This window comes from Anas acuta, chromosome 7, assembly GCF_963932015.1.
Source record: "Anas acuta chromosome 7, bAnaAcu1.1, whole genome shotgun sequence".
NCBI classification, from domain to species: Eukaryota; Metazoa; Chordata; class Aves; order Anseriformes; family Anatidae; genus Anas; species Anas acuta.
Genome location: NC_088985.1, coordinates 2,180,178 through 2,207,494, shown reverse-complemented (window position 1 = coordinate 2,207,494; position 27,317 = coordinate 2,180,178). Strand labels below are relative to the sequence as shown.

At 39.5% G+C, this 27,317-nt stretch overlaps 1 protein-coding gene across 6 annotated transcripts in view; it reads right to left on the bottom strand.

Moving 5' to 3' along the window:
* PRKG1 (protein kinase cGMP-dependent 1) overlaps nucleotides 1-27,317 on the bottom strand; it is a 449,368-nt gene that overhangs the window by 173,124 nt on the left and 248,927 nt on the right. The window contains exon 1 of one of the 6 annotated variants that reach the window (XM_068689512.1): nucleotides 1,280-1,422. The exons of the other annotated variants lie outside the window; for them this stretch is intronic. Coding sequence (XP_068545613.1) covers nucleotides 1,280-1,287 — 8 coding nt within the window. The 5' untranslated portion in view covers nucleotides 1,288-1,422. Of the gene's footprint in view, nucleotides 1-1,279; nucleotides 1,423-27,317 lie in introns of those variants that run through there. 6 annotated transcript variants of the gene reach the window in all.

Genomic DNA, 27,317 nt, shown 5'->3' with positions numbered 1-27,317 from the left:
CTATCTCAAATAGATCCTTAAACACTGAGTAATATTTTGAAGACAACATTGCACTGTAGAGTTCGAAGAAGTGAAAAGTCATATTTGCATTCATAGTCCATTTTGTCACATTTCTCCAAATTGGATATTTACAATATCTTCAAAAACAATTTAAGCCAAGCATTTTGTGTCTAACAGATGTCTACTGCACTTGACAGCAAATTGTCATAATAATATCTCTTTCAAGAAGACACTGACAATACTATTTTCAAAGCACAGACTCTGTTTTGCGATGTTTGCTGCTGTTACGCTGTCCTAATGCTGCTTCCTGCCTACCACCTTTTAACTAGCAGTATTAAATGGACATATAAAAAGATTTAGTTTTCTGCCTTCAAAATTACATAAATATATATTAAGAAAAAAAAACTGTAAATGTTTTTAAGATCATCAGAATCACAAGCATTTTTCATTCTCCCAAGCAACTTCTTTCAGTGTCTATCAAACCAAAGGGACCTGAAGTTCACTGTTACAGACCCAACACTACAAGGAAAAGTTACTCCCTAATGCAACCATTGACTGAACCTGCATGATTCACAAAGTAAGCATTAGAATACCTGAACACCTTTTTTTTTTTTTTGTTATTGATTACTACATGAAATGTCAGAAGAGTTTTTGCACTACGGAAAATCTATTATTTGTGATTTAAAAAAAAAAAAAAAAAAAGAAAAGAAAAAGGAAATCCTGCCCAGCACAATCCTATGTAGTGATTTCAATGGGTGACCCTGTGGTGTGGTTTCATCCTGATGATCAGCTGAATTCCACCAGACCATTGCCTCACTCCCCAACCGCAAAAGAACAGGGAGAGAAAAATGCAATGAAAAAGGGCTCAAGTGTTGAGGTAAGGACAGGATCATTCACCAATTATTGTCATGAGCTAAAACAGACTCGGGATAGTCAATAAATTATATTAATCTCCCTATTACTAACACATTACAACAGCGAGAACTAAAAGCAAACTAAAAACACCTTCCCCTCATCCAACCTCTTCTACATCTTCCTCCCCAGAAGTCCAGGGGACCGGGGAATGGGGGCTGCAGTCAGTCCATGACACTGTGTCTCTGCCAGTTCTTCATGGTCACTCCCTGCCCCTGCTCCAGCATGGGGTCCCTCCCATGGGATACCATCCTTCCTGAACTGATCCTGAGTGGGCTTTCCACAGGCAGCTGGCTCTTCAAGAACTACTGCAGTGGAACTTCTGCCCTAGCACCTGGAGCACCTCCTCCCCTCCTCCTTCACTGACCTTGGCATCTACAATCACATTTCTCTCACGCTTTATCACTCATGTCTCCTATCTGCTGTTGGACAGCATTTTTTTCCTTTCTTCAACGTGTTCTCCCAGAGGCACAACCAGCACTGCTCACAGCTCAGTTCTGGCTGGCAGCAGTTCTCTTTTGCAGCCAGCTGGAGCTAGTTCTTCTCTAATATGGGGCAGCTGCTGGGCTCTGCTCACAGAGGCTACTCCTGCAGCCCCTGCTAACAAAACCTGGCCACATAAGCTCACCCTGTGTTTGGCAGTGTCATCAATTGCTAGATTCAGTAAAAAACAGCAGAATTCAGGGGCAATCTTGAACTTCTCTGCCCAGATCAATGCGTTCTAGATGATTCACACACAGACAAGTCCAAACAAAAGCACTTTTGATTAGTAGATCATCACTGAGAATAGTCTTCCAGGAATTGACTTATTTAACTCCTCCACAGAGAAATAAACTATGAAAAAGGAATCAGAATCCAGAAAGAGCTCATTCCTCTTCATGGTACAGATCTCAAGCAACCAGATTTGCATAAAAATATGAGAATAGCAACATGTCAATTCATCTCAGGCTGCTTGATGGAGGCATTTCAAGACATTCTTACAGACAAGCAGTGTTGGTGCAAACCCCAGGTGTATCAGCAAGTACTTCAAGACACCCAGGATATGCTAGTCAGCCTAAGTCAGTGTCTCTAAACACGTCAAAGGGCAAAAAGCCCACTTCCTAATTTCTAACCTGCACAACCACAGAGCAGCATTGAATAATTACTACTCAGTTGGAGACAGAAGAGGAACGCTGACTTCAAGATTTGCCCAAGGCAAAAATATACTGCCAGCATATCCCTTCCTATTTTAAGAAAAGTCATTCTCTCAGCAGTGTGCTCATTTGCTGGTCACAGCAGTAAGAATGGCACACACATTATTGATTTGGGGGTGTAATTTGGGACATTTATCCTTTGTGAACTTTTGAAGGCTAACAGATGGGTTGTCTTAATTCTTTATTTCTAATGGCTTTTATTCATACTTGTGGAACAGCTGCTGCTGTTGCTCTTCATCTTTTTGCTGAACTCCTCTGTTATATTTGAATGCCTTTATAGATGTTGCAGAGACCTTTGACTGAGTAGAGTTTGAAGTGTATAATACCACCACAGGTTTTAGGAGGCCCAGTACACCAAATACCTCTGAAATGTCTCTAAAGCTGTAAGTGATATACCTCCCTTTCTCTAGTACAAGTTTCAGTCATTTTATTGAATTAAAGAAAACAGAAGAATGATTTAATCTTTGAGTTTATGATGTCGTTGATTTTTTTTTCTCCCATCAGTAAAATCCTTGCATCTTGGGTGTCAAAAATTTGCTATGTACAACAAACCTCAATACTTTTTTTTTTTTCTCTCTGAAAATGGAACGCAGCTGAAAACAAATTAAATGTTAAGCATTTTCAAGTTGCTGGGATTGTATTGAAGAAATGATCAAATAAGATTGACAGATTCAAAATAAAGTCTGAAAATTCAATTGTTTCCCAACAATCTTGGGAATACTGCAAACAGGCAAGCAATATAATGGGAAACAAAAAACAAAAACAAACAAGCAAAAGTGCCAGGAAGATTATTTAAACTGTTAAGTAAAACCCTACTCAGCTGCTGCCAAACAGTCGTTACTTATTCCTTCCTCTGTATTTGCTCAAAGACCAGCTGTAGGGGCTGTAACCCTGAAACTGGCTCCCAATTTTTTATTGTAAGATACCTCTCTTAAGACCAGGTGCCTGAAAGGGTCTGTTGGGAGCACAATGTCAAGCTGACTCAAACTGGAGTCAAAAGACATCTTGGGTTGTATGAAAAGCAGAGTGAGCACAGATCCAGACATGTGGGTGTATCTACAATACACTCCAGTTACAAACTTGTTTGGAGAATGGGAGAAACTTCTTGGTAGGCAGTGACACGGACTGACCATGGTTCAGTTGACCCTTGCAATGGCCATTCGTACTGGTGGGCGAATTCTTGGGAAATTTAATGGACGTTATTGAGCCAATACATGTTGGATATGTTCAGCTGCACTGTAGCTTTCTGAAAGCTCCATTTATCTTTCTCCACTTAAATGACAACAGATGTGTAACTTTGCTCTATCCAGTGCATCTTATATTTCCATTTTTTTCCACTGCAACATGAAAGCTTCACTAACTTCTATCAGCTTGTTGAAATAATTGCTATTCAACATATTACAAAACATCAACATGCTACATAAATGCCTCTTTATCCCCAATATGAATGTCAGTGAGAACACTACTAAACTAACCTGATCTCCTCCTATGATAAGATGAACAGCTTAATAGATGAGGGAAAGGCTGTGAATATGTTCCCTTGGATTTTAATAAAGCATTTCACACGGTTTCACACAGTATTCTCCTGGAAAAACTGGCTGCTTAGGGCATGCACAAATGTACAATTCACTGGATGAAGAACTGGCTGGATGGCTGGACCCAAAGGATTGTCATGAATGGGCTTAAATCTGGTTGGTGGTCAGTCACAAGTGGTGTTCCCCAGGTCTTCATATTGCGGCCAGTTTTGTGTAATATTTTTATCAACCATCTGGATGAGGTGATCAAGTGCACCCTCAGTAAATTTGCAGATGACACCAAGTTCTGTGTTGATCTGCTTGAGGCTAGGAAGACTGCAGAGGGATCTGGATATGCTGGATTGATGGCTGCATCCAGTTGTATGGCATTCAACAAGGCTAAGTGCCAGGTGCTGTGCTGGGGTCCTAACAACCCCACAGTGTGCTACAGGTCTGAGAAAGAGTGGCTGGAAAGCTGCCCAGAGGAAAAGGGCCTGAGGGTGTTGGTCCACTGGGGCTGTATATGAGCCAGCAGTGTGCCCAGGTGGCCAAAAATGCCAGCGGCATCCTGGCTTGTATCAGAAATAGCATGGCTAGCAGGAATGGGGAAGTGATTGTCCCTTGTACATGGCACTGGTCAGTCTGTACCTCGAGTACTGTGCTCAGATTTGTGCTCTCACTACAGGAGGGATATTGAGTTGCTTGAGCATGTGCAGAGAAGACCAACAAAGCTGGTGAAGGGACTAGAAAGCAAGACTTAAAAAGAGCATCTGAGGGAACTGGGGTTGTTCAGTCTGGAAAAGAGGAGGCTCAGGGGAGACCTCATCATTCTCTACAACTATCTCAAAGGAGATTGTAGCATGCTGATCTCTTATCTCAAGTAATAAGCAATACGATGTGAGGAAATGGTCTCAAGTTGTGCCAGAGGAGGTTTATATTTGATATTTGGAAGAGTTTCTTCACTGAGTGGGTTACCAAGAATTGAAATAAATGGGTTGCCCAGGGAAGAGGTGAAGTTGCCATCTCTGGAGATATCTACAAGATGTGTGGACATGGCAATAAGGGACATTGTTTAGTGACAGGACTCAGTAAGACAGGTTGATGGTTGGACTTGATGACTTTGAAAGTATTTTCCAACCTAGATGATTTTATGATTCTATTTCAATCTTTCTGAGTTTATAGGGACTGAGATAATTGATAAGCAATGATCTTTTGACTATGGTCAAGCATTTAAAGCTTTTCCATTTGCATGTTTTGAAAGAGTGATAAAAACAGTACTGAAACAAGAGTGTTTGGGAATTTTTAGTGGGTATTCCTTCAGATAACGTGGTTAATAGATAGAGATCTAATACATGGGAAAGGTGGGACACAACTTCTGTTGTAGACAGAAAGAAGTCAGAATGGAAACATGATGCTGAAAATAGCCCGAGTTATGTTAGTGAACCAGAGGAGAAAGACCGAAAAGGTAAGAAGTTGGCATACTCATTTTTAGTGTTGAAACCCTGTAACACAGGATGTGCTGTGCTGCCCCTTTTTGCTCATGGCAGCATCCAGTGAGCCTGGCTATGAGCAGAGCCTGTCCTAATGGACCAGTGAATCTAGGATTCTATCAAAAATATTTTTAAAATATCATTTATGCCAGTCAGCTTTTTGGTTGTTTTTGTTTGGTTGGTTTTGGTCATTATTTTTTTGGTTGTCATGATAATGTTATGGCTCTGGCTGAAAAAGACAAATTTACTGATTTACTATACTTTGATTTATTCAAGGCTATGTGGCATCTTGATTAAAAGTAGCATTATATATTTTTAGAAGGAAACACTTTAATTAAAATCTGACTCACTGACAGGTATCAAAAGATGGTTAAAATAAGTGAGCAATAGCTGTTGAAAGCAGTTCCCATAAATCCATTTCCTATTCACTGTCATTTCTATTTTATTGATGATCATTTCTCAAGTTTGCAGATGAGGCGATTTACTCCCCGCAGGTGATTAACATCTACCAAAGAACCCATTAATAGCCTAAGTATTCAGTAACTCATTTTGGGAACAGGCATGCAGATCACAGCCACATTATCAGAGAAAGCACATAGGCATTGAGTTAAAACAAGATAGCCAGCTCCTCCTAAATAACTTCCTCCTCCAAAAAAAAAGTTCTGTTATCATTGGTTGAAGTAATAGTACCTGACCAAAGAGTGATAATCTTGAAACTATATGCAAGTTGGACCAGTCCAGAAACACTGTGTCCTGTTCCCATATAGCAAAACAGGGTAAAATACTGGGAAGAGTTCAAGGGAGATTACAATAATTAGCCAAAGCACTGGGGAGATAGGGAACTTTATCATTGCATATGGATTCAGAGTTGTTTTTTACATGGGAGTAGATAAAACATTGAAAACAGACGCTTAGGAAAGCCAAAGAAAGCCCTGTTAGAATTACATTTGGTCAGGGATATCAAGGGCAACAAGAAAGGCTTCTATAGGTTGATAAAGATATTATCAGCTATAAAAGGAAGACTAGGAAAATTGCAGGCCCTCCACAGAAGGAAACAGGAGACCTGATTTCCTGGGATATGGAAAAGGCTGAGGTACTCAATGACTTTTTTTTTTTCCCACAGGTGAGAGCTCCAGCCACATGGCCCAGGCCCCAGAAGTCAGGAACTGGAAGAATGAAGAACCACCCACTGTAGGAGAAAACCAGCTTTGAGACCATCTAAGGAACCTGAAGGTGCACAGGTCCATGGGACCTGATGTGATGCATCCATGGTTCCTGAGGGAACTGGTGGATGTAGTTACTAAGCCTCTCTCCATCATATTTGAGAAGTAGTCCAGTGAGTTTCCACTGACTGGAAGAGGGGAAACATCAGCCCCATTTTTAAAAAGGGAAAGAAGGAAGACCTGGGGAACTACAGGGCAGTCAGTCTCACCTCTGTTGTAAGATTATGGAGTGGATCCTCCTGGAAACTCTGCTAAGGCACGTGGAGAATAAGGAGGTGACTGGTGACAGCCAGCATAGCTTCACTATGAGCAGATCATGCCCAACAAATTTGGTGGCCTTCTACAATGGGGTTACAGAATTGGTAAATAGGGGAAGAGCAACTGATGCCATCTACCTGGACTCATGTGAAACATTTAACACTGTCCCACATGATATCCTTGTCTCTAAATGAGAGAGTCATGGATCTGATTGATGGACCACGTGGTTGGAAAGGAATTGGCTGGATGGTTGCACTCGAAGATTTGCAGTCGACAGCTCGATGTCCAGGTGGAGACCCGTGACGAGTGGTGTTCCTCAGGGGTAAGCATTGGGACTGACGCTGTTTAACATCTTTGTCTGTGACACGGACACTGGGATGGAGTGCACCCTCATCAAGTTTGCTGATGCCACCAAGCTGAGTGGTGTGGTTGACATGTTGAAGGGAAGGGACAGGATGCCATTTGGAGGGACTTGGGCCTCTGCAAACACCATGAGGTTCAACAAGGCCAAATGCAAGGTCCTGCACCTGAGTCAGGGCAATCCCAAACACAAACACAGGCTGGGCAGAGAATGGATGGAGAGCAGCTCTGAGAAGGACCTGGGGGTGTTGGTTGATAGGAAGCTAAACAAGAGCCAGCAATGTGCACATGCAGCCCAGAAAGCCAACCGCATCCTGGGCTGCACCAACAGCAGTGTGGGCGGCAAGGTGAGGGAGGGGATTGTCCCCCTCTGCTCTGCTCTCATGAGACCCCAGCTGGAGCCCTGTACCCAGCTGTGGGGCCCCAAAGAAGGACATGGAAATACTAGAATGAGTCCAGAGGAGGACCACAAAGATAATCAAGGAGGTGGAGCACCTCTCCTACAAAGACAGGCTGAGAAAGCTGGGGTTGTTCAGCATGGAGAAGGCTCCAGGGAGACCTGACAAGCGACCTTCCAGTACCTACAGGGTGCTACAGGAAAGCTGTGGAGCAGCACTCTGTCAGGGGGTGTAGGAATATGAAAAGGAGGAAATGGCTTTAAACTAAAAGAAGGTAGATTAAGATAAGACAAGAAGAAACCCTTCAATGTAAGGGTGGTGAGGCACTGGAAAAGGCTGCCCAGAGAACCTGTGCATGCCCAAGGCCAGGCTGGATAGGGCTTTGGACAGCCTTGGCTCGTGGGAGGGGTCCCTGTGCATGGCAGTGGGGTTGGAATTAGATGATCTTTACAGTCCCTCCCAACCCAAACCGTTCTGTGATTCTGTAAGATTTATGGGATCTTGCAGATGAAGAAAAGGAAGATCCAGTGGAATTACAAATCAGAGCAGAATTATTTGGGATAGTGTTGTCTTCATTTGGGAGGCTATAAAACAAGGTTCGAGTTATGTATTTTTTTAAATAAAGACTTCCTTTTTCCTTTGTCTAAGAAAAATTTGGTGGCATACATCTGTCTGTGGAGGTTGTAATTTATCTTATTTGTTAAGGAGACTCTTGCTTTTTTGCTGTCCCTCTGGCATCCAAAACCCTGTGAAGACTGCCTCAAAACAGTGTGACACAGCCTTTTAATCCATCGGGCAGGGGGTTTTTGGGAGCCACTTGCTTTCTGAATCTCTGTGCCTGCTGAAACTGCAAACTCAGCAAATGTAAAGGGAAAGAAAACTTCACCTACTCTTCTGAAGAGGGGTTTGGACCAGATGACCTCAGGGGCTCTTCTAATACAAACTGTTTTATTGATCTATGCTCCAAAAATAATTTTTTGTTTTGTATTTACTTATTCCTGATAAGGGTATACACATTATTTAGCTGTTTTGAATACCACCTTTTTTTTTTTCAACTGTTATCTTCTATTTTCCCATCCTTGCATAAAACATTAAAAAACCTATATGTTTGTGCACACACATATCGCAATTTGCTTTGAAAGCTATCAAAGCTTTGCAGTTTGGGTTTTCTTGTTAAAAATGGTATCTTAACGATTTGTACTGTGTGTTGGCCAGCTGGTCCTGCTTGGCTTCCTTGCTAGCAGCTTAACAGAATGTTAAATTCACTGAATGTCAGATGTAATTTTCTAAATATTTAAGAAGTTAAGTTCTAAATACTTAAGAATTTTTACTGCCCCTTTGAGGGCATTTTAACTTAAGCTTTATTCTTCTTTATCTAAAGTTCAATTCAACAACGTAATTCCTATAGGCATGTTCCATGAGGTCATTTTCATTGTATATAATTCCTTGTTTTCTCTACACTTCAAAATACATTTTTCTAATCACACTGTGAGCTGCTGGGACACACTGCAAGTTTCTCTTCTCTTGAGCTGTAGAAACTCTTTCATCGTTTTCCAGAAATAACTATACGGGTTTATCAGTGTCTATACAAAATTTAAATTATTCTGCCCAATATGCATTTCCTTTATTTTTTGAAGTCACAAGCAATAATATACTCACATCCCACAGTTTAAATCACTCTGGTAATTATCAAAAACTAAGGAGGTAGGTAATCTATGAGTTGTGTTTATTGGCAAGTCGCTTGTGTGATATTTCCAGAGACAGTATATAATCGAATTTAGAACGTATTCCTGATGCTCATAAAAGCAATAAAACTGTCACCTTATGTCTGCACATTAAAAATATATCCCATGAAAGTAGAGGACAAATGCATAAAATGATTATTACAGTTTGCTAATGTGCAAAGGATACAGGAAAATGAGACCAGTCTCAGGCTGGACATAAAAACATTTTACACTCGTATGGCAATATTTACTGAACTTTTCTAAAATCACGAAGGAAAATAGGCTCCGTTAGAAACTTGACTAAGTCCAGTTTACTTTATTTCAAAAATGTAATTCCTACCAATATTAGTAAGAATGCAGAACCTACATAAAATTAGAATTAGTTCCCTGAAATAAAAACCAAAAAAGATAAATTGTTCTGTTAGATAATCATATCTAGACAAGTCAAATTATTTATGTTGACTATTTTCTCATAAATGTAGACACAAAGGGGAGAGACTATTAGCATTTTAAGCCTATTCCCACTCAGAACAGAACCTCAACATATATTTAAGGTTCAGCAACTCATCCCTGAGCTGCTATATATATATTTCTCTTCTAAAATGATGTCCATATACACCTTCTACTCTTTTCCTTTTCCTTTTCCTTTCTGTTTCATATCTCTGTTTAGCTTTTTCTTCACAACTGAATTTATATTAAGATCAAAAGATTCAAGCTAGTTAATAGAAATAACATTCAGAAAAAAAATATATATAGTTGTTGACTTGAGCACTCTTTGGTGCATAATCTCAGGCTACTTTGTCTTGTATCACAATAATTTGTTTTCTCTCTTAATTTTTATCTGTCTTTAGATAAAGAAGCAATAAGCCTCTCAGGGTAGCCTGCTCAGCTCACACTTTTTGCCTGCTCAGCACAAAGTAACATTAACGGGCAATTAAGTGCATCGCAAGTCATTAACTCCACTCCAGATTCCTGGGATGCTTCCTAAAATGAGGAACAGAAATTAAGATACATCTTTGGATCGTTTTTTTGTAAGAATGAAATATTACACGTGGCCAGAATTCCAACACACTGCCTTCCAGTGCCAGAATTGACTAGTATTGGTTATTGCAACCAGGAGGTCAAGCCCCAGTTGTTCCATTCTGTTTTATTTCGGAGCCTGGCCGAGAGACACTGATCAGCAGCACCAGGAAAGTATGTATGAGCTGATGAGTTTTCCCCCTTTGCTGCCCTAATGCAAATGCAAACGCCTCCAGAAATACAGACGCTGTTTGGTATTGAGAATTTTATGTGCTCCATGTTGTTGTGGTGCTGATAGCTTGTTATTCCTGAGATACTTTGTAGAGTTATTTAAACACACAGAGTTGGAAATGATTTAACCTAGCAGAATTATTTTAGTTCACGCTCCAGCAGCAGGCAGGTTTGCTGGAGGTGGTTTGCATCCCCAGCCTGACATCACTTTGCACCTTCTTCTTCTCACCCTAATTCTGAGTAATTATTTTCTGACCAAATTCATGCTAATGGGGGATTTTATCTTTAAATATCATCATCAAGATGAAGCTGATACCTTTTAAATTGGGAAGAAAGCCACCGCCAGGAGCAGAAGCCTTCTCTCCAGATCCTCAGAAAAAGTACCCACATCAAACAAAAGCCGCAATTTCAAAACCAAAACCAAACGATCATTTTGATTAAAACTCATCAACAATTGCTCAGGAAAGCCAAGTACTTGCTCCTCCACAAGAAATACGTATTAAAACATAGTGATGAAATTTTGGCCATTCAAAAACCATTCTTAAGGTTTTAAGAATGGTTTCCACGCTTTACCATGTGGTTTTGATTGGAAGACCTCAGATGAGTAGGCTGTTCTCAGCCTTTCCTGAGGAAACTGCTCTGTGTGGATGGAAAAACATCTTAATTGACAGCCAAAAAAACAACTCATGGAAGTGAGAGATTCCTGAAATCAAGACTAAGCATCAGTAAACATTTGCACTGTTTTGTTTTTTTTTATTGTTGTTGTTGTTGTTTTTCCTGGTGTGTCTCTTCTCCAGGAGAGATTAAGAATGGGCCACCCCAAGTATCTGATACCATCATGGTTATGACATTATCACGAGAACCAGATTTAGGTCAGCCTAAGAATGAGAAAAGAACCTCATCTTGATCTCTTAGATACAAATCAATACTTTTTGGCAGAAGTCTGAAGAGTAGAACTCCTCGTTACTCTGAAACTCCTACATTTATCCCTTGTGTCACTTTCCCTGGAAGCTCCCAGATAGGAACCACGTTCTTTGTTTTGTTCAAATCAACACGAACTGAACAGTTACAGATCAACAATGGGGAAAATATAGTTCATTAAAAGCCTTAATTTTTTTCTGAAAACAAAACAAAACAAACAAGCAAACAAAAACCCTCTACCCAGGTATTCCTGGTCTTAAAAATGTAAATAATAAGAGCAAAGTCATTAGAAAAGTTGTTGCATCACTTAGGGAATATTTTCATACACATTGTGAGGCACAAAAGAGACATCATAAACTAGGGACAAGGAAGGCAAAATAATCAGTTTACTAAACCTGTAATCTATGGGACTCAGTGATCAAAAAATCAGCTTTACTCAGCAGGATATCACATGAAACAAAAGCTTCTGAATGAGATCTGCACTTATAAATGCCAATGGCTACTTTCTATAACAAATTATTTTCTGGTAATTATACTTGCCTATCTGTAGATCTTCATACTTCAGCTTGCTAAATGATTCTGAAAGGAAACTACTATTCGTATGTATAAGGCAGATTGCAAAGTCTCTCAACGATTACAAATTATTATTTGTAATAATGAGATACACATCTAAACAGCTATTTCTAATCACATTAAAGATTTTGTACTTAATCTTTCTTGTACTTTGCAAATACAAAACACAACAATTACCAGGTAAAAAATATGTACTGTACTCAGAGACTTGAATAAAGATGTACTTTGAGAGCTGCAAACACACTGCCTTTGTTAGCCTTCAAGCACACCACACTAAAGACAAGAACTTAACCTCTCCAATGGGTTTTCCTTCCTGGAAAAGCATCTTCACATTTGAATCCAGAAATAACTTTTCTATTTTCACATTATCACAACATACTGCCTCCATCACAACAGACTATCTCGGATGATTTCTTTAACCACCAATACTCAAACATGCATCAACAGTGTTTCTCTTGCAACTGTGAATAGTTATGGCATCACACTTTTGTCCTCCAAGGCAGCAGCACTTCAGCACCCACTGCTTTTTCATCTACTTGATTTCTGAATTGATACTCCTTCAACTGTTTTTGTACAACAGTGGATAGTCTACATCCAAGACCGCAGACACTGCACACCTGCATGCTGCGCTGTCCTTCCAAACAAACAATATTCTATGGTCATAAGCTAAAAATACCTCTCATACTCAGAATAGAGTGGGCTCAGGCTAAAACAATAGCAGAGGCATGAGTACCACCTTCTCAGCATTCCCTTTGGGTGAGTTCCTACCCTGTAAAAGCTACTGATTTATGCCTAACATCACCAACATTTTATTTTTTTTTCTTTTGAAGATAAATGACCAAAGTCATACAACAGGTTTTTTAAACAGAAGAATGAAAATCTCATCTTGTTCTAAGTCACAGGAGAGAGAGCTGAAAAGCACACTGAGGACAGATGCAATGTTTGGAAGCATGGAAGTCATAAAGAGACACAGCAAATATCCCTGGTGGTTGGCCAGGTAGCAGGGCAAGCTTTACGAGCCACCGCCATTTATTATACTCTGCCACCCATGTCCAGAACATGCTGCTCATCTTATACTGCTTTCACTCAGCTCTTTGGGTGAAACTCACAGAATTATAGCACAGGCCAGATATCCTATTGCTCATCAGACTGGTATTTCTAAAAGCAATATTACCTGTGAGCACCAAAACAGCATAAGAATATACTCAGAAAAATAGCTAAATGCTATGCCCATGTTAGTGTTTTAACATGATCAGGAAGAAGAAAAACTAAGGCAGTCTGGAACAACATGGTTAAACTGAAAGATAGAAATATTTAATTCAAGAAAAACCTGGCATACTCCCTTTGCTCCTAGATCCATCAGTGGTCGTTGGTGGTTATGAGGGAGTTTGTCTGGGTATCAAAAGAAGGAGCAGAACCAGCAAAACAAAAGAAAGGGTAAAAGCTCCCTAAGCCCTCTTCCTGACTTAAGATGTATGTCAGATATTTGTTGAAGTTAATTTTCTTCTTTTACCTGCCGAACAAGTTTGCCAAGCTGTAGGTGAAATAGCTACAGTATCGCAATATATAGGACATAAAAATTGATAAATACAAACAGGTTGCATTAGTAGAACATAAAAAGCATCCTTCGTACTGAACGCTTTACAGAGATACAAACTAAATAAAGAAAGGATCTATTTTCCTTATGAATCACTGTTAGTTTCCCATGAATATAATGCAATATTATCACAATATTTCACTCACACCTCTAATTGCACCCAAATACCAAACCAGCAGCTTTTTCTATGCTGAGGCTTCAACTTCCAGCACAGCATGCTTTCATGTCTCTAGCAGAAGCTACAACATCTTTTTCTAATGTCAAATCCAAAATTAGATGTGATATTCCTTGCCAAAGACTATCAAAGGGTGGCCTTCCTGCATGCTTCCTAACAACCGACGGAGGGCTGAAGTTTAATGAGCTATTCTTTTGGAAGCATGCCCAGTTCTTTACTTAATTTGGCCTTTAAACTCTAATACAGTTCAGCGTACATTACGTGCTCCTGAGTTATGCATTGCGACAAGATGAATTCAAAGACCCTTGTCCATATTTTTAATCTCAATACTGTTTATTTTGTATTCAGCAACATGGTTTATTTGCAGTCAGCAACTGTCTCATCCAGATTATTAACAAAGACTAAAATTGCCCCTTCAGAAGGATGTATTCCAATTCATGCACTTTATTTTCCCATATGGATGGTTCCAATTTGCAGAGGAAGTAATACTTCACTGTATTTCAAAGCTCCAAAGAGCCAGTGAATGCTATTTCATTTTTGCTTGAACAAACATGTACTTCCGACACGTATTAATCCCCAAAGGATTTATAATCAGCAAAACATGATTATGTGATATTTCAAATGAGTACATCTTAAGGGTTTTGTGTTTAAGAGTTAACTGAAGTTACAGCTAATCAGACTCTTGAAGGAATCTCTGTTCTTGTTGAAACACACTTTTAGCAAAGGTTTACCAAATGGCCCAGGAGGAAAAAAAAATAAATCAGTGACAAGTGGCACATCAATATCCACTTTTATATTAGTCTGTTTCTCATCCACAGCTGGGCTAGCTGGGCAATGTGATAACTGTCAGCCATCCATAAGGAAAGATTAAATGAAAGCTAAATCCTTTGATATGCAAGTTTGCTTACTAAACCATGTGTTTTTTTTGCACCGTGGCTCTCTTCAAAAGTATCAGCCAGCCCTTTCCAGCAGAGAGAAAAAGCACTTCTTATGATCTGTTATTTAACTAACAGTTATCAAAATGCCTCCACTTGTGAATCTGTATTGGATCTTTCTGACTTACAGAAAATAAATGTCAATTAGATAATGTCAAGAAATAACACCTTTCTTCAACTTCTGCCATGGTGTTTTTTTTTACTCACCCCATTAGAAGAAGCTTGCTTTCTCAATTGTGGCTGGTAGACAAAGGTGTCACTTCTATCTCATGACCATTTATTTCTTAAAGGAAGAACTGTCAACACCTAAGCATTATCCCAATTTTTCCTGCTTTCTGCAGCCATGACACGTTAACTTCCAATGCTTTGAGCCAGGCTGTGAATCTTTCAGACCAGGCAATCTGTTCTAAATCTGTTTCTAAAGCATCTTTAATAACAGGGTCCAAAGCAGGTTTTTAACCACTACCACGTTATTAAGTACTACTATGAGCAGTGCCGGGAGAGAGCAGCAAGAAGAAAGGCTGTTCTCATTAAGTGCACAGCCTTCTGCAAAACACTGGGTGTTTGCACTGCAAAGACAGTTGCTAAATACTGAGCAACTTCACAGCAAATTTAAACTTCGAAGAATATTTCCAATAAAGCAGACTCCAAGTTAATGAACTGCTAGCTACTTACAGACCTCAAAATTCCTGCCTGAACCTAACCAAATTACAATACCTTCAGAAGTATCTTCCCTCAAGCCCGATGCACAATTTTGAAGGTTTGGGAATGGTTTAAGCATGGACCTGAATTCAGAAAACAGCTGTAAGGGACCCAGAGTGAGAGACAGTGATCAAATGTTAAATATTTACTATTTGCTCCGTGAAGTATGAACTTTACTGAATACTCATGTATTCATTTCTCTCCCAGCTTCTCAACTATTTCTGGCTGTATCTTGAGGCTTACGTCTCGACGCCGTACCAGACTCTGTTAGTGGCAACTCACATTTGTCAAAGCAATGTAACAAGTCTCATAATAAAATTGTCATGCATTTCTCTCATGCAAAATGTGTTTTTGGAAGTTGCACACCAAGGCCCTCCCTGTAGATGCATTGAAAACACTCTGCAAACTCTGGGAATAGATGGTAGCTAAATATAGAGTTTGAAGCCTCAAACCCCTTTCTTGCACAAACTGCTACAGTTTCAAGAGTTTTATCATGGCCATTCAATTTAGACAACATAAATAAAAGGATAAAAATGAAGTATATGGAAGCTCTGTTGCCACTGTGACCTTGAGTGCATGAATTAGACACTGACATTTCCTACTGTGTCGTGCATTTTTTACATTGGAGCTGGATCTCAGAATAGGAAGACACCCAGCAACCTTACACTCCTAAGTCAGAATGGTTGGAAGTAGCTCCAGTTTGACATTTCCATTAGCTGCAGCAGTGTCACCACTGCTGGAATGAGAAAATCCCCATAAACCCTTCAGCTGAACACTCACTAATACATAAAACACAACCTTGAGTGCATAGAAATATAGAAAAGAACCTGAACATGATCTCAAAGTACACTCAGAGTATTAGAAAAGTAACTGCTGTTTATTGTGACTTCAATGCCCTCCGGGTACATTGTAAAAATACATCTGTTTAGCACCTAGCATAGCCTTCTCCACTAGCAATTAAGAAGTTGCCATGGTAATGAAGCTGATCCTGCCTGACCTATTTTCTTACACATGGTGGTCATCATGTGAAATACTACCTCTTGCACTGGTATTTTTTCTCTGTGAGTATCCAAACTTTAGATGAAAAGATCAGGTTGTTAACTTCTTTGGCATAAGCAACTCCCTGTTAAATCCAGACCTGACCTATGAGATTCCTCCTGAAATCTTTACACAGAGTATCCTCAAACACACAACTTTCCTAAGCACTGGACAAACCTTTTGATTTTGACACAATAGACAAACTTCTCAAGGTCTCCCTCAAATGAAGGTCCATTTTTTTGGCTTGGCACAAACAGCCCCTATCCCCTAATTCTTGTCCTTTGATGGACATCTGCTGAAGATGATGTCCAATCATCTGGGTTGCCAGTGGAGACGTGGAGTACTTGCCCCACTATCATCCCCTAATGAACTTTGCTTTTCACCAACACCAGCTGAACACCAAAGTCATTGATTACCTCTCTTTGAGCCTGACAGCCTTGCCAAATTTCAACCCATCCAACCATCGTGCATCTAGCCCATATATCCTCAGCTTTCAAGTGACAATACTGCATGCAACGGTGCCTAACGCCTTTCTAAACCAAAAGGAATTACATCCACCACTCTCCTGTCATCCTTGTAGCCACTTATTTCATCATGCAGGAATCGATCACTGAGAGCGCTGAAGTTTCTTTCATTATTTCTGAAATATTCTGTCAACAAATTACGCAGCCCTAAAGCTGCATTGTTCATCAAATAAATGGTTAGCCAAAACGTTCTGTTTGTCATTGTGCATTTGCAGACAAACTCACATTTTTCATTAGGATCAAAAGACAGTTTGGATATACAGTTTTCAAACATAGAGTCTGAGATACCCTTCTAAAAATTAGTTGGCATGCAAAACTTCCCACCAAGTGTGGAAAAAAGACACTTCTTTAACTACCTTCTCTCCCAAACATTCAACATATTTTAAACATTTCAATTTGTAGGAATACAAGCATGATTTCTTTGGAGCCTGTAAATAATCCTCTAGCAGTTTTTTTTTTCATTGGAGACCTCAGTTGGTTTTCCAATTACCAACCCAAGGCGATTAACAATTTTGCAAGGAGAAAAATTACTGTTCTGGCATATGCCAGAATAGAGGCTTTGTGAAGGGCTGGTGGATGAAGATATGCATAGAAATGGAGAGTGCTCCAGTGCACTCTTATCCTTTTTATTGGGATAAGAAAGGTAGAAGTTGATTTTACAACTGTTCAGCATCCAGCAAGTGACCAGTAATTTCCCTTGGTGATTAGTTATTTCTGCAGCACTAGAAGCCATTTTGTGGATAGTCCTTTTAATGACTTGCTGTGCAGTCCCAAATAGAGAGAACAGAAAGTAAGTGGAAGCCAAAAATGTTATTTGGAGCGTACTTGAATGCTACATACTAGAATTCAGTGGCAAAATGATTTCCAGACAAATGTAACCCAAAGGCATGATTGTCCCTGGACAGACACAATAGTCACATACAAGCACTGGTAAGAGCATTTCTCTGCCATGGACTTGCATGGTTAATAAAACACCATCAGTGAAGAACACTAAGATTCATTTAAGGTGACAGATCCACTGCCTATTTAACTGTCACTTTGAACCACAAAAGAAAAAATAATGAAGAATTGACACTGATTTCTGGAAGCCGCAGTGCATGCAGAATAGCTAATCAAAGAAAACCTAAGGTGTTACAGCCCATTGTTTCAGGCTGCAAGTTGATAAGACTGTTCAGGCCCACACAAGCATGTATCTCTAAAGACACACTGCCTCTCACTGCAAATGAGAGCAAAATATTAATCCAACATCCCCACCCCCAAAGTAAAATTGTATTTTTTTTTTATCACAATTATCAATGTAATCAAAAATCTGTAAAACAATCTACAGTATTTGAAAATTGTATTTAGTCAGGTCTTCTAACAAGACAATGAGCTGAGAGCTTCCACAGGTGGTCAAATACATTGTGGTGAAATTTCTTCTTAGAAGAGCAGAAAAGTAGATACAGAAGCTAAACTTCTGCCTGTGTGTTCCTGTCAAGAATTGCTCAGGTTACTCATTCATTCGAAACGATAACAATAATAGTAATATATATATAATAATAATCCTTTCACGTAGGCCCTGATACCTATTAATATCTGATTATTAGAGGGGCAAAATTAAGTGAAGTTCATTGTCATGCAGCAAAGTGAATATACCTTTCTGAGCCCTTTACAGCAGTCAGACACAAAAAGACCTCCCTAGTCTGCTGTGTTGCTGCTTTCGCTTTGATTTCCAACCTATTGATTTATTAATAATTTGACACTGATCACTTCGGAGCTGAAGGGGTTTGACCCCTTTGGAGAGTAGTTCTGGATGCTTAGGCAATTTATCCTTCCAGGTCAAACCACTGGTGAGATGTGTTGTGTGGGCACGCAGTCAGAATGACAAACAAGGAACATCTGTGGCCATAAAAGAGAGATCAATGCACAAGGGTGTCTCCCATTGCTATTTCCTACACTGTCAGTAAGCTATAGAAGTAGTTTTACAAATTAAGGACTAAGGCCTTTATCCTGGCAAAATGCAATGGTCATTTGCACTGGGTTTTCTGGGATTAATCCTAAATTTTAAAACTGGTATCAATGAGTCATTCTAAGTGAGCATGAGTCATTCTAAGTCAGTATCAGTGAATTACAAATTGATTAGTAAACCGTGAAAGCCAGATAATAAACCATGTACTCTGATTTCTGGTACAGCACAGGACATAGAACCTTTTTGAACTAATTGCTTTAAAACAGAATGCGATTTTTAGAGAAACATAAAAACTTGATTTCAAAATAAATAATAAAATCCATCATAATCTCTTTCACCTTGTTTCAATATCCAAGAATTACCTTTGTTATAACACAAGGCTTATTGTTACCCTATCTCAACCTCTGTCCTCTTTTTTTGCCTTCTCTATGAGCCTTTTACTAAGGTCCCCTGCATGGATTCCTACATACCATGAACATTTTACTACGTTGTCTTCTCTCAGTTACATTAGATGTCTTCATCTTCTTGTGTCCCTCAGTATAAAGCAAATTTTCCATCCCCATAATTATTCCCATGACTCTTCTCAACTTATCCTGAATTATGGACATCTGAGTTGGGCAAGTTCTTCCAGCTGCAGAGAGCACACCATATGCAGGCTCATGTAATTGCCCTGTTTTTTGACTACTGGCCCAAGGATTTCCAACTTTTTTTGGCCCAACATTGCATTAAGTTTGTTTCCAGCCACTGATGCTGGTGCAGACCCTCCAAACATTTTCTACATTAGTTTTCAGTTGTTTCATACCAGGTCAAATTCCTCACAGGCATATGATGACATTACATCAATGCTTCTATATTTATCATCCAGACTTGTTTCCACAGTAAAAGACCTCAAAAAATATTCCCAACGTTAACTTCCCACACGGCCACCATTTCTCACAGTCCTATCATCCTCTTTTATGACCTGAATCCCGTTTCAGTTGTTAAGTATTTTGTCTAAGATGACCATCACCACATTCAATCAACACTGGCCAAACAAACTTGTCTTCCACTTCTAGAAACTCTGAGCTGTTGCGAGATTCATTAAAGTCAGTGTTAATGAGCAAAAGTTCCCACCAAGTAATTCAAAAAAATTTTTGATACATGTAACCAAACTGGCCAAATATCAGGGATGTCTGTTAGTTTTCACAGTCAGAGACAGCCTATTCCCATCTCTCTATGGCTATGTGAAACCTCACCATTTAATCCACCCACTACATGTCATAACTACTGTTTGTACTGCTCATTTTTAAACAAGGCATGAATGTGAAGCATAAAGTATACCCTGAAGAATCTCCAACACGTAGTATCTTTTGCAATTCGTCACAATTCATCCATCTTTAAAGCTAAGCATCACTGTTCTGCCCTCTGCTGCCACAACTAGGGTGTGAATGACTAACCTGGACATTTTAAACAGCTAACAGATCAAAGATGCAAAGATTATCACCATACAGCATTTGCAAAACAACAACCTGTCACGTCTTGCTTGGTAATTCTAGGCTGCCTCCTCATCTTTTCACGTGTAAGGGACACCTCAGTGAAGCCACCCAATGCTATCCAGCCTGTGGCTGTGCTGCAGATCATGTTTTGGAGATCATGCTACCTCTGCAGAGTCTCATTTTAAGTGACATCATGTGTTCAGAATAAAATAACCTTATGTACAGTAATTTCATCTACTTTAATATTTGCAGAATCTCAAATCTCAAGATGTCTACTCTTTACTACATTTTAGCAAGCAATGGAAAACAATCCTGGTATACACAGCCACAAACAATATTGCAACGCAAAATGTTGATTTGGAAAGGATGAATTACATCAAACAAACTCTAACACCCTGAATCTCCAGTTACATTGAATGTTCTGTATTAAGCTGTGAAGAGCTGGATATTTTAGTTGCTGCAGAAAACACAAACATTTAAGTCATTTCTCAGCCCAGTTTGTTCTGGAGCTCTGTCCTTCAAATCCTGACAGCAGCAAATAGTTAGACAGCAAGATAGAATTGTTTTTGACCTGACAAAAAATTACTGACAGGAGCTTTCTTTCTCCAGTCAGGATGTCAGATATAACCAACCCTGATGGCTCTGAAGCACCACTGCAACAATACAGGACCAGATTCTGGTCCTACTTGTATCAACAGGAAACCAGACTAATACCTGGTTTGCCAGTAAATTACCTCTGTATCTCCCCTAGAAAACTCCAAGCTGAATGAATGAAGAACCAGCAAAGTCAAGCACTTCAAAATCCTCACCATCTGTGGTTGCCCGCTCTGCACACCCTGGTCCAGGCTGTTTCCCACAAGAGAACTCTATCCATCATTTCAGCAAAGCCCTAAGTTACCCCACAGATGGACACCAGGAGCAAAGTAACTGCCTGTCACCTGCTTTCAGTAAACTATTTACTGCTGAATTGCAGATCAGACCTTAAGACTGCCACAGCTGGAAGCAGGTGTCATGGGGAAAAGCCCTTTTCCTTTATTACACTCTAGCTAAGCTGTAACAAACACCTGCGGAAATAGGGAAGAAAAAAAAAAGCAAGCCTGAAGCATGAATGCTCTGACGGAAGGTAAACATGCAAAACAGCACAGGAGCTAATCAATCCATGCTAATGGCATTCCTGGCTGCAGATGCCGAATCCACAATCAGGTGCTGGAGTAAACACACAGATATGTTGGTGTACAAACACTCTGGTTTTGTCAATCAGCAGCAGAAGCAAGAGGGCAATCAGCACATACCACTGACACCTGGGTATCAGTTCTCCTCCCTTGTTCTTGTGGTGCATTGGCCTCCAGTAGAGATTTTCCTTAGATTAAAAACATACTTAGTCAATACTCACCTTGCATTACTTAATAAATTGTCTGCCTTCACGTGCATTAATAGCATTTACATGGGGATACAGAGGCTAGGTCAAAAGCAGTCATTACAAAACTATTTCAAAAACTCCTAACCTGCCTTTCTCACCACTGAAAGATCAGAAAGAATATTTTTCATGTTGAAAATTGACAGCTTGATACTGCAGCACATCGTTTCAGTTCTGCTTCAGCCAGCACCTGCCTGCACGCCGTGGCGCAGTGAAAACCAACCCCTTGCGCTCAGCCACTTGCAAACATTAACTTCCCTCAAGATATCCTCAAGTGTCCTGAGCCGAAACCAAATTTAAAGCAACGAGGTGAAAGCAAACAGACCAGACATACAAGATTTTGCGTGATTTCCAGATCCAAAACACAGCTTTTTTTTCACATGAGGATCCTGAAATTCAGTGTAGCTCCTCATGGCATCATGAATTAAACACAACCTTCACTGGCTAAACTGTATTTCCATCTCACTTTAAAAAAAAAAAATATATATATATATATATATATATACACACCACTGAAAGGCATATTATATCAGAGTATTCTTTGATTTGTTGCAAACAAGGCTGAATTCGTTCTTCATTTTGATGATCACTGAGGAATCCTGTAACTCCACTAAAACTTCTGCACTAAACCAACTCAACCTTGAATTGTTTTTCTGCTTGCATGAATAGTCCCTCTTGCCTATCGTTTTGCTCACATTGAACACTTATGAAAAAAGGCAATTTAAACTCTCACTGCATTCTCAGAGTGGCTGTAGAGCTCAGCCAACAGCGTATTAGGCGGAGGTCTGCTCTGAAAGAGCACCCATCACTTCCAGGTGCTCTCTTCAAGGCCAGACCCTTGCTCCCATGATGCAGAAAGAATCTGGCTGCTTACATTTTCCAGCTAAAATCACCACTGTGCTCTCCTGTAGATCAGCCACTCGATCTTACCTCTCTTAGCAGACCTGTGGGTTTTAGGCAGCATAAGACAATACAAGAAACAGTGCATCTTAAGAAAGAAAGGAAGATACTACTTGACAGCTCTGCAAATCAGAGTAAAATTGTGGGTGGCATGCGATTCACTTTGCTTGAGTTATGCTAACAGGCAAGAGAGGTCTAAAAAATGTCACATGAAGACCTCAGAAGCGAGAAAAGATTCAGAGCTGTCCCCAGAGAGGAGTCAGAAAGCCAGCTCAGATGCAAACCAGCCAAATTATGTATGAATTACCTCACCCTGTTTTTACTCTTTCCTGAGCATCTTACTATGGTCAGTTTGGGGCACTGAAGAGGAAGAGAAAGGTGAGCAGATATTCAAGTCCTATCGGGACTTGATGGCTCTTAGGAGGTGCTGTTTGTATGTTTCCAGCCTTCCTGGCTCCATACAGGAGATACCAACATGGACATAAGCCTTTTTGTGACCAGTGACTTGTCACTTGTTTGACAGCACAGTTCATGAACACAGGACTGAGCCGGTGTCAGTCAGCTTGGACAGCAATAGGGCACCACCAGGTGGGATAACTCTGCTTTCTGGGCTGCCTCTGAGGCCAGAGGGAACCTGGCCATGACATAACGGTGCAGCTCGTTCCTCCAAGGAATACTCCTTGGACTGTCTTGGAAAATGTGGGCACCCTAGCAGACCTTATGGAGGTGAGCACCACTTGAAGTGACATGCTTGGTCTTCAAAGCCCTGAGCTGCACACCCATCCCAGGGGTTGGGCCTCTCCATTTTGGCCTTGAACACCATCTTGGGATGGAAAGGATGCTGGTCTTAGATGGCCGTCTGGTTTGAAGAGTTACATCTGTTCTTCCATAAACATTTGTATTAGGAATACATTCATTAATTTACCTTGTAGAAATAACTTCCCTTTTCCTCTTTCTCTGCTATCCCCTCTGTTCACTTCATCTACGTTCCAGACCTCCACAAAAGCTGTCTTTGTTAGGCCAATGCCTATTTTTCAGATCTGGAACTATCTCAATGTACATATTTCACCAACTCACCACTGATTTCCAACTCTCTTTTTTAAAAGCTTCTCCTCTGTTTTCCTGTCTCTTTTAATTTCACTCTCACTTCTATCCAGAATAATTTCACCCTAAGATGCACTTTGAGAAACGTTTTGCATGAAACTGCAGGCAATCTGTCGAAGACACAGTCGTTTAATAAAGCTTCACATGTTTTCCTATTTGCTTTCCTCTCAGTGATAAACGACTTGCACGAAATGCTAAACCTTCTCTCAAGTCATCATTCTACACACTCTGACCAATTTCGGCATTTCAGTATGTTGTAATAATTAACTACATGTTTATACACATGAAATTTACCAGCCTCATACTCCACGCAGATAAGCCATGAGGACAATAAAATTAGAAAGGTCTCCTTTCTTAGACGTAATCTGCTCTGTTCTGCCATGTGTGGCCAGATCAAAACTTCCTACTTCCTACAATTTGGCCCTGGATATAACTGTAAACGACACTTGAGATCAAGACAAAACACTAAAACAAAATATTAAAAGCTGAAGAGTGAGAATTTTTTCATCAGGACTACGGTAAAGTTAAAATTTAAGGCTTGGGCTAACAAGATACTTTGATTTTCTCTTCTCAGTACTGAATTTTTATTTATAAGATTCAAGGTTGTGTGTCTGTATGCATTTAACTTCCTTTAAACTTAAAGGAAGTTTAAAGCTTTTAAAGTTTCCGCTTCTAAAGTTAGATCCTTCCTCTGAGGCTACACGGAGTATTCATCACTTGTTCTCCTGATCCGTTCCAGGGTCTTGGATGAATCAGAGTTTACATGGTGGGACAGAACATGAGGCACTTTTTAATGGAGAATTTAGGAAGTCATAAAAAATACATAATTTGCTATTCCAAGGCATTCTGGCCTTTTTGAAGAGTGGATATTTGTGCCCCTCCTTAAAACTTCTATGATTTAGCAGGAAATGATTACACCTGTTACAGTGAAAATCTTTTCCCCATCTTATTTCCTGAACAAATTTATTTTATAAATCATTGTTTCCGTAATTGAAATATTCTTATCTTGCTTAAATGGAATTATTTTCATTACAGGCTTGAGAAGAAAAATCAGAGAAGAAAATCATTGTAACCTTTCAAGAATGAACACTGCAGTGAGATGTACGGTTGATTTAGCATAGCTGCAACCTTCATTGCAGGGCAATGCTTTTTCTTGCTTGTATAGGGCAGGTATATTCAATAATATACAGTAAGCATTAAGTTGGGTAAAGATTAAAGATTAAATGTTCAGCATTTCCATCCATAAGGAGTTTACTAACTCTACAGAAGGTTTTTAGAATATATTAATATTTTAACTCTTGACCAGTACCTGCACATTAGCTACACTTTGAACTAGCTGAATCTAGCATTGATTTAACTCCATAATGAGCCATAGCTGTGCTTCAAAGGGTATCAGTGCTACGATTTGGTATTCAGCATATACACAGGGATCAAAAAATAGCCTGGATTTTCCATTCCTTATTTGAAGCAGGTGCTGCTATGGAATTTGGCCATCTTCTGACCACTTTCAAGGATCATCCGTTGACTTTACAAGCAACAGAAAGGAAAACAGAGACTGGTTCCTCACAAATACCACAAACACTGAGATGTTCAGTTGCTACTAGCTTCAGTGTATTGCAGTTGATTTATATAAATCAAAAGAGTCATCCTGACTTTTATAAGACTACGAGAACTACACACGACTACTCCTTGGAGCAAACAAGAAGACAGCCTTCTGGCACAGTATCTTTACTGGTATTTTTTGACTAGGAAATGTACTTTTTATGGGCTTCCTACAGCATTTAGAAGAAAGGACTAGTACACATTCTCTGGAGATAAAAGGGTGACATTAGGAACATAATAGCTGACCCATTTCAGCGGTATGCTCCTCCTAAGGAAAAACACAGCAAGACCAGCAAGACCACAAATACTGACCAACAAGCTAATATTTTGTACAATGACTATATGGAGCCCTGGTGACACCTGGGCTCAAACTGCACCTATTGTCAGCAAGATGAATGAGAAGATATGAATGCTCTTATTTCACCCCAAAAGCTGCATTTCTACTGTATTTTGTTCATAGGCAAAAACATTCTATTAAAGAGAATGACTGTTACATTATTGACTAAGAAAAGATTATAAAGGGCAACTTTTTTAGAGCACTGAGAGCAAAAAATAGTGCTTTCTAACCTCACTGACATTTTTGTGAACAGGTTTCATTTACATCTTTGTTTCTGTTCTGTTAAATTTCTTAATGAGCATTTTCATTCACTTACTAATATTGGAAAGGAAAAAATAACAAATAAGGTCAACAATTGACATACTCCTTGTTTTCAAGATTTAGTGTTGTTTTGTTTTTTTCCTTCAACACTGAGAACGGGAGCATCCTTAAAAATGAGCAGTTAATACCTCATTGAAATAAAAAATTGGATTTATGTTGAGATTGAGATAGCTGTTGATGCACAGAGCAAAACTAGACAATATCATTTGATAATGACCTCCATGCAAATAGACATTTTAGACAAATAGCCCCATGCTGCACTTGTTGCACATGAAAAATACTTTCCAAAACTGAAATAGCAAGATTTAAAGAAAAAATACTTGCTTTTAGCCTTTTTAATGAGCATTAATATGCTCTCAACACACTGTAATAGGCTGTGACTAAGAAGCTCTGATATAGTGAGAAAACTCTTGTGTTTCTTACTCACACTGTTTGCTTTAAAATTAAAGCTGGGCAGGCTCTGTGCAACCTGCATCCAAATTAATCTTGACAATCTTCTAGAAAATCTCTATTAAAGCTCAAAGCTTAAGAGCTTAATATGTGCATAGCTTCTGCTTTGGAAGAGAGCCAGGGACTCTAACCCCCAGAACTGATCTTATATTCATTTTTTGGTTTCATTCACCAGCACACAAAAAAGGCCAATGCTTGTTAACATTTTAATTCATGATTTTTTAAATGCTTTCAACACAGCAACAGGTTTTGTTTTCTCTCGTGAGCTTGCTTGTGAATAACCACAAACAGACACCTGGAAAAAGCTAGACTTTGATCACTGCACTTGCATGTAATCTCCGAGCAGCAGAACATCTCCATGGAGCTCCAGGTCCTCCCTAGGGCAACACCTTGTCCTCATCAGAGGCCATGATGCCTGGCCAATTATTTTAGTTCTATTACTTCATTGTTATTATTACTAACCTTTTAATATTTTTAAATCATCTGTGAAGCCTTGCCTGCAGATCTGTGGTCTGTGACTGTGGTCACCCTCCTGGGCCCCTGCAGGACAGCCCAATTATGTGACTCCCAGCTAGGAGTGTCATGAGGGTTTCTTTAGTATCGATATGTTATTTTTACTACCTCCCTTTTCCTCCAGTGGTAACTGAAGAAAAACTAATTTTAGGTTGAATGAATACAGGCTGCTCCTAGAGTTTATGAAAGCCTGAGTGAATGTACTGTGCATGTTCTTCTATTTTTATAAGTCTTATGTTTGAAAATACATTAGAAGTTCAGAAACAGAAGTAAATAAAGGTAAAAATCAAGTGTGCCCGTGCTAGGTAGACTTGTTATCTGTCATTTGACACAGCTGCATGGAATTAGTGTTAAAAACATTCCTTTACAGGTGGTGCGTCATTACTCAGTTTGCAAACTGTAAAATCTTCTAGGTCTTATAAGAGTAAATTTCTCTGAAAACCTCTGTTTGGGAAAAAATAA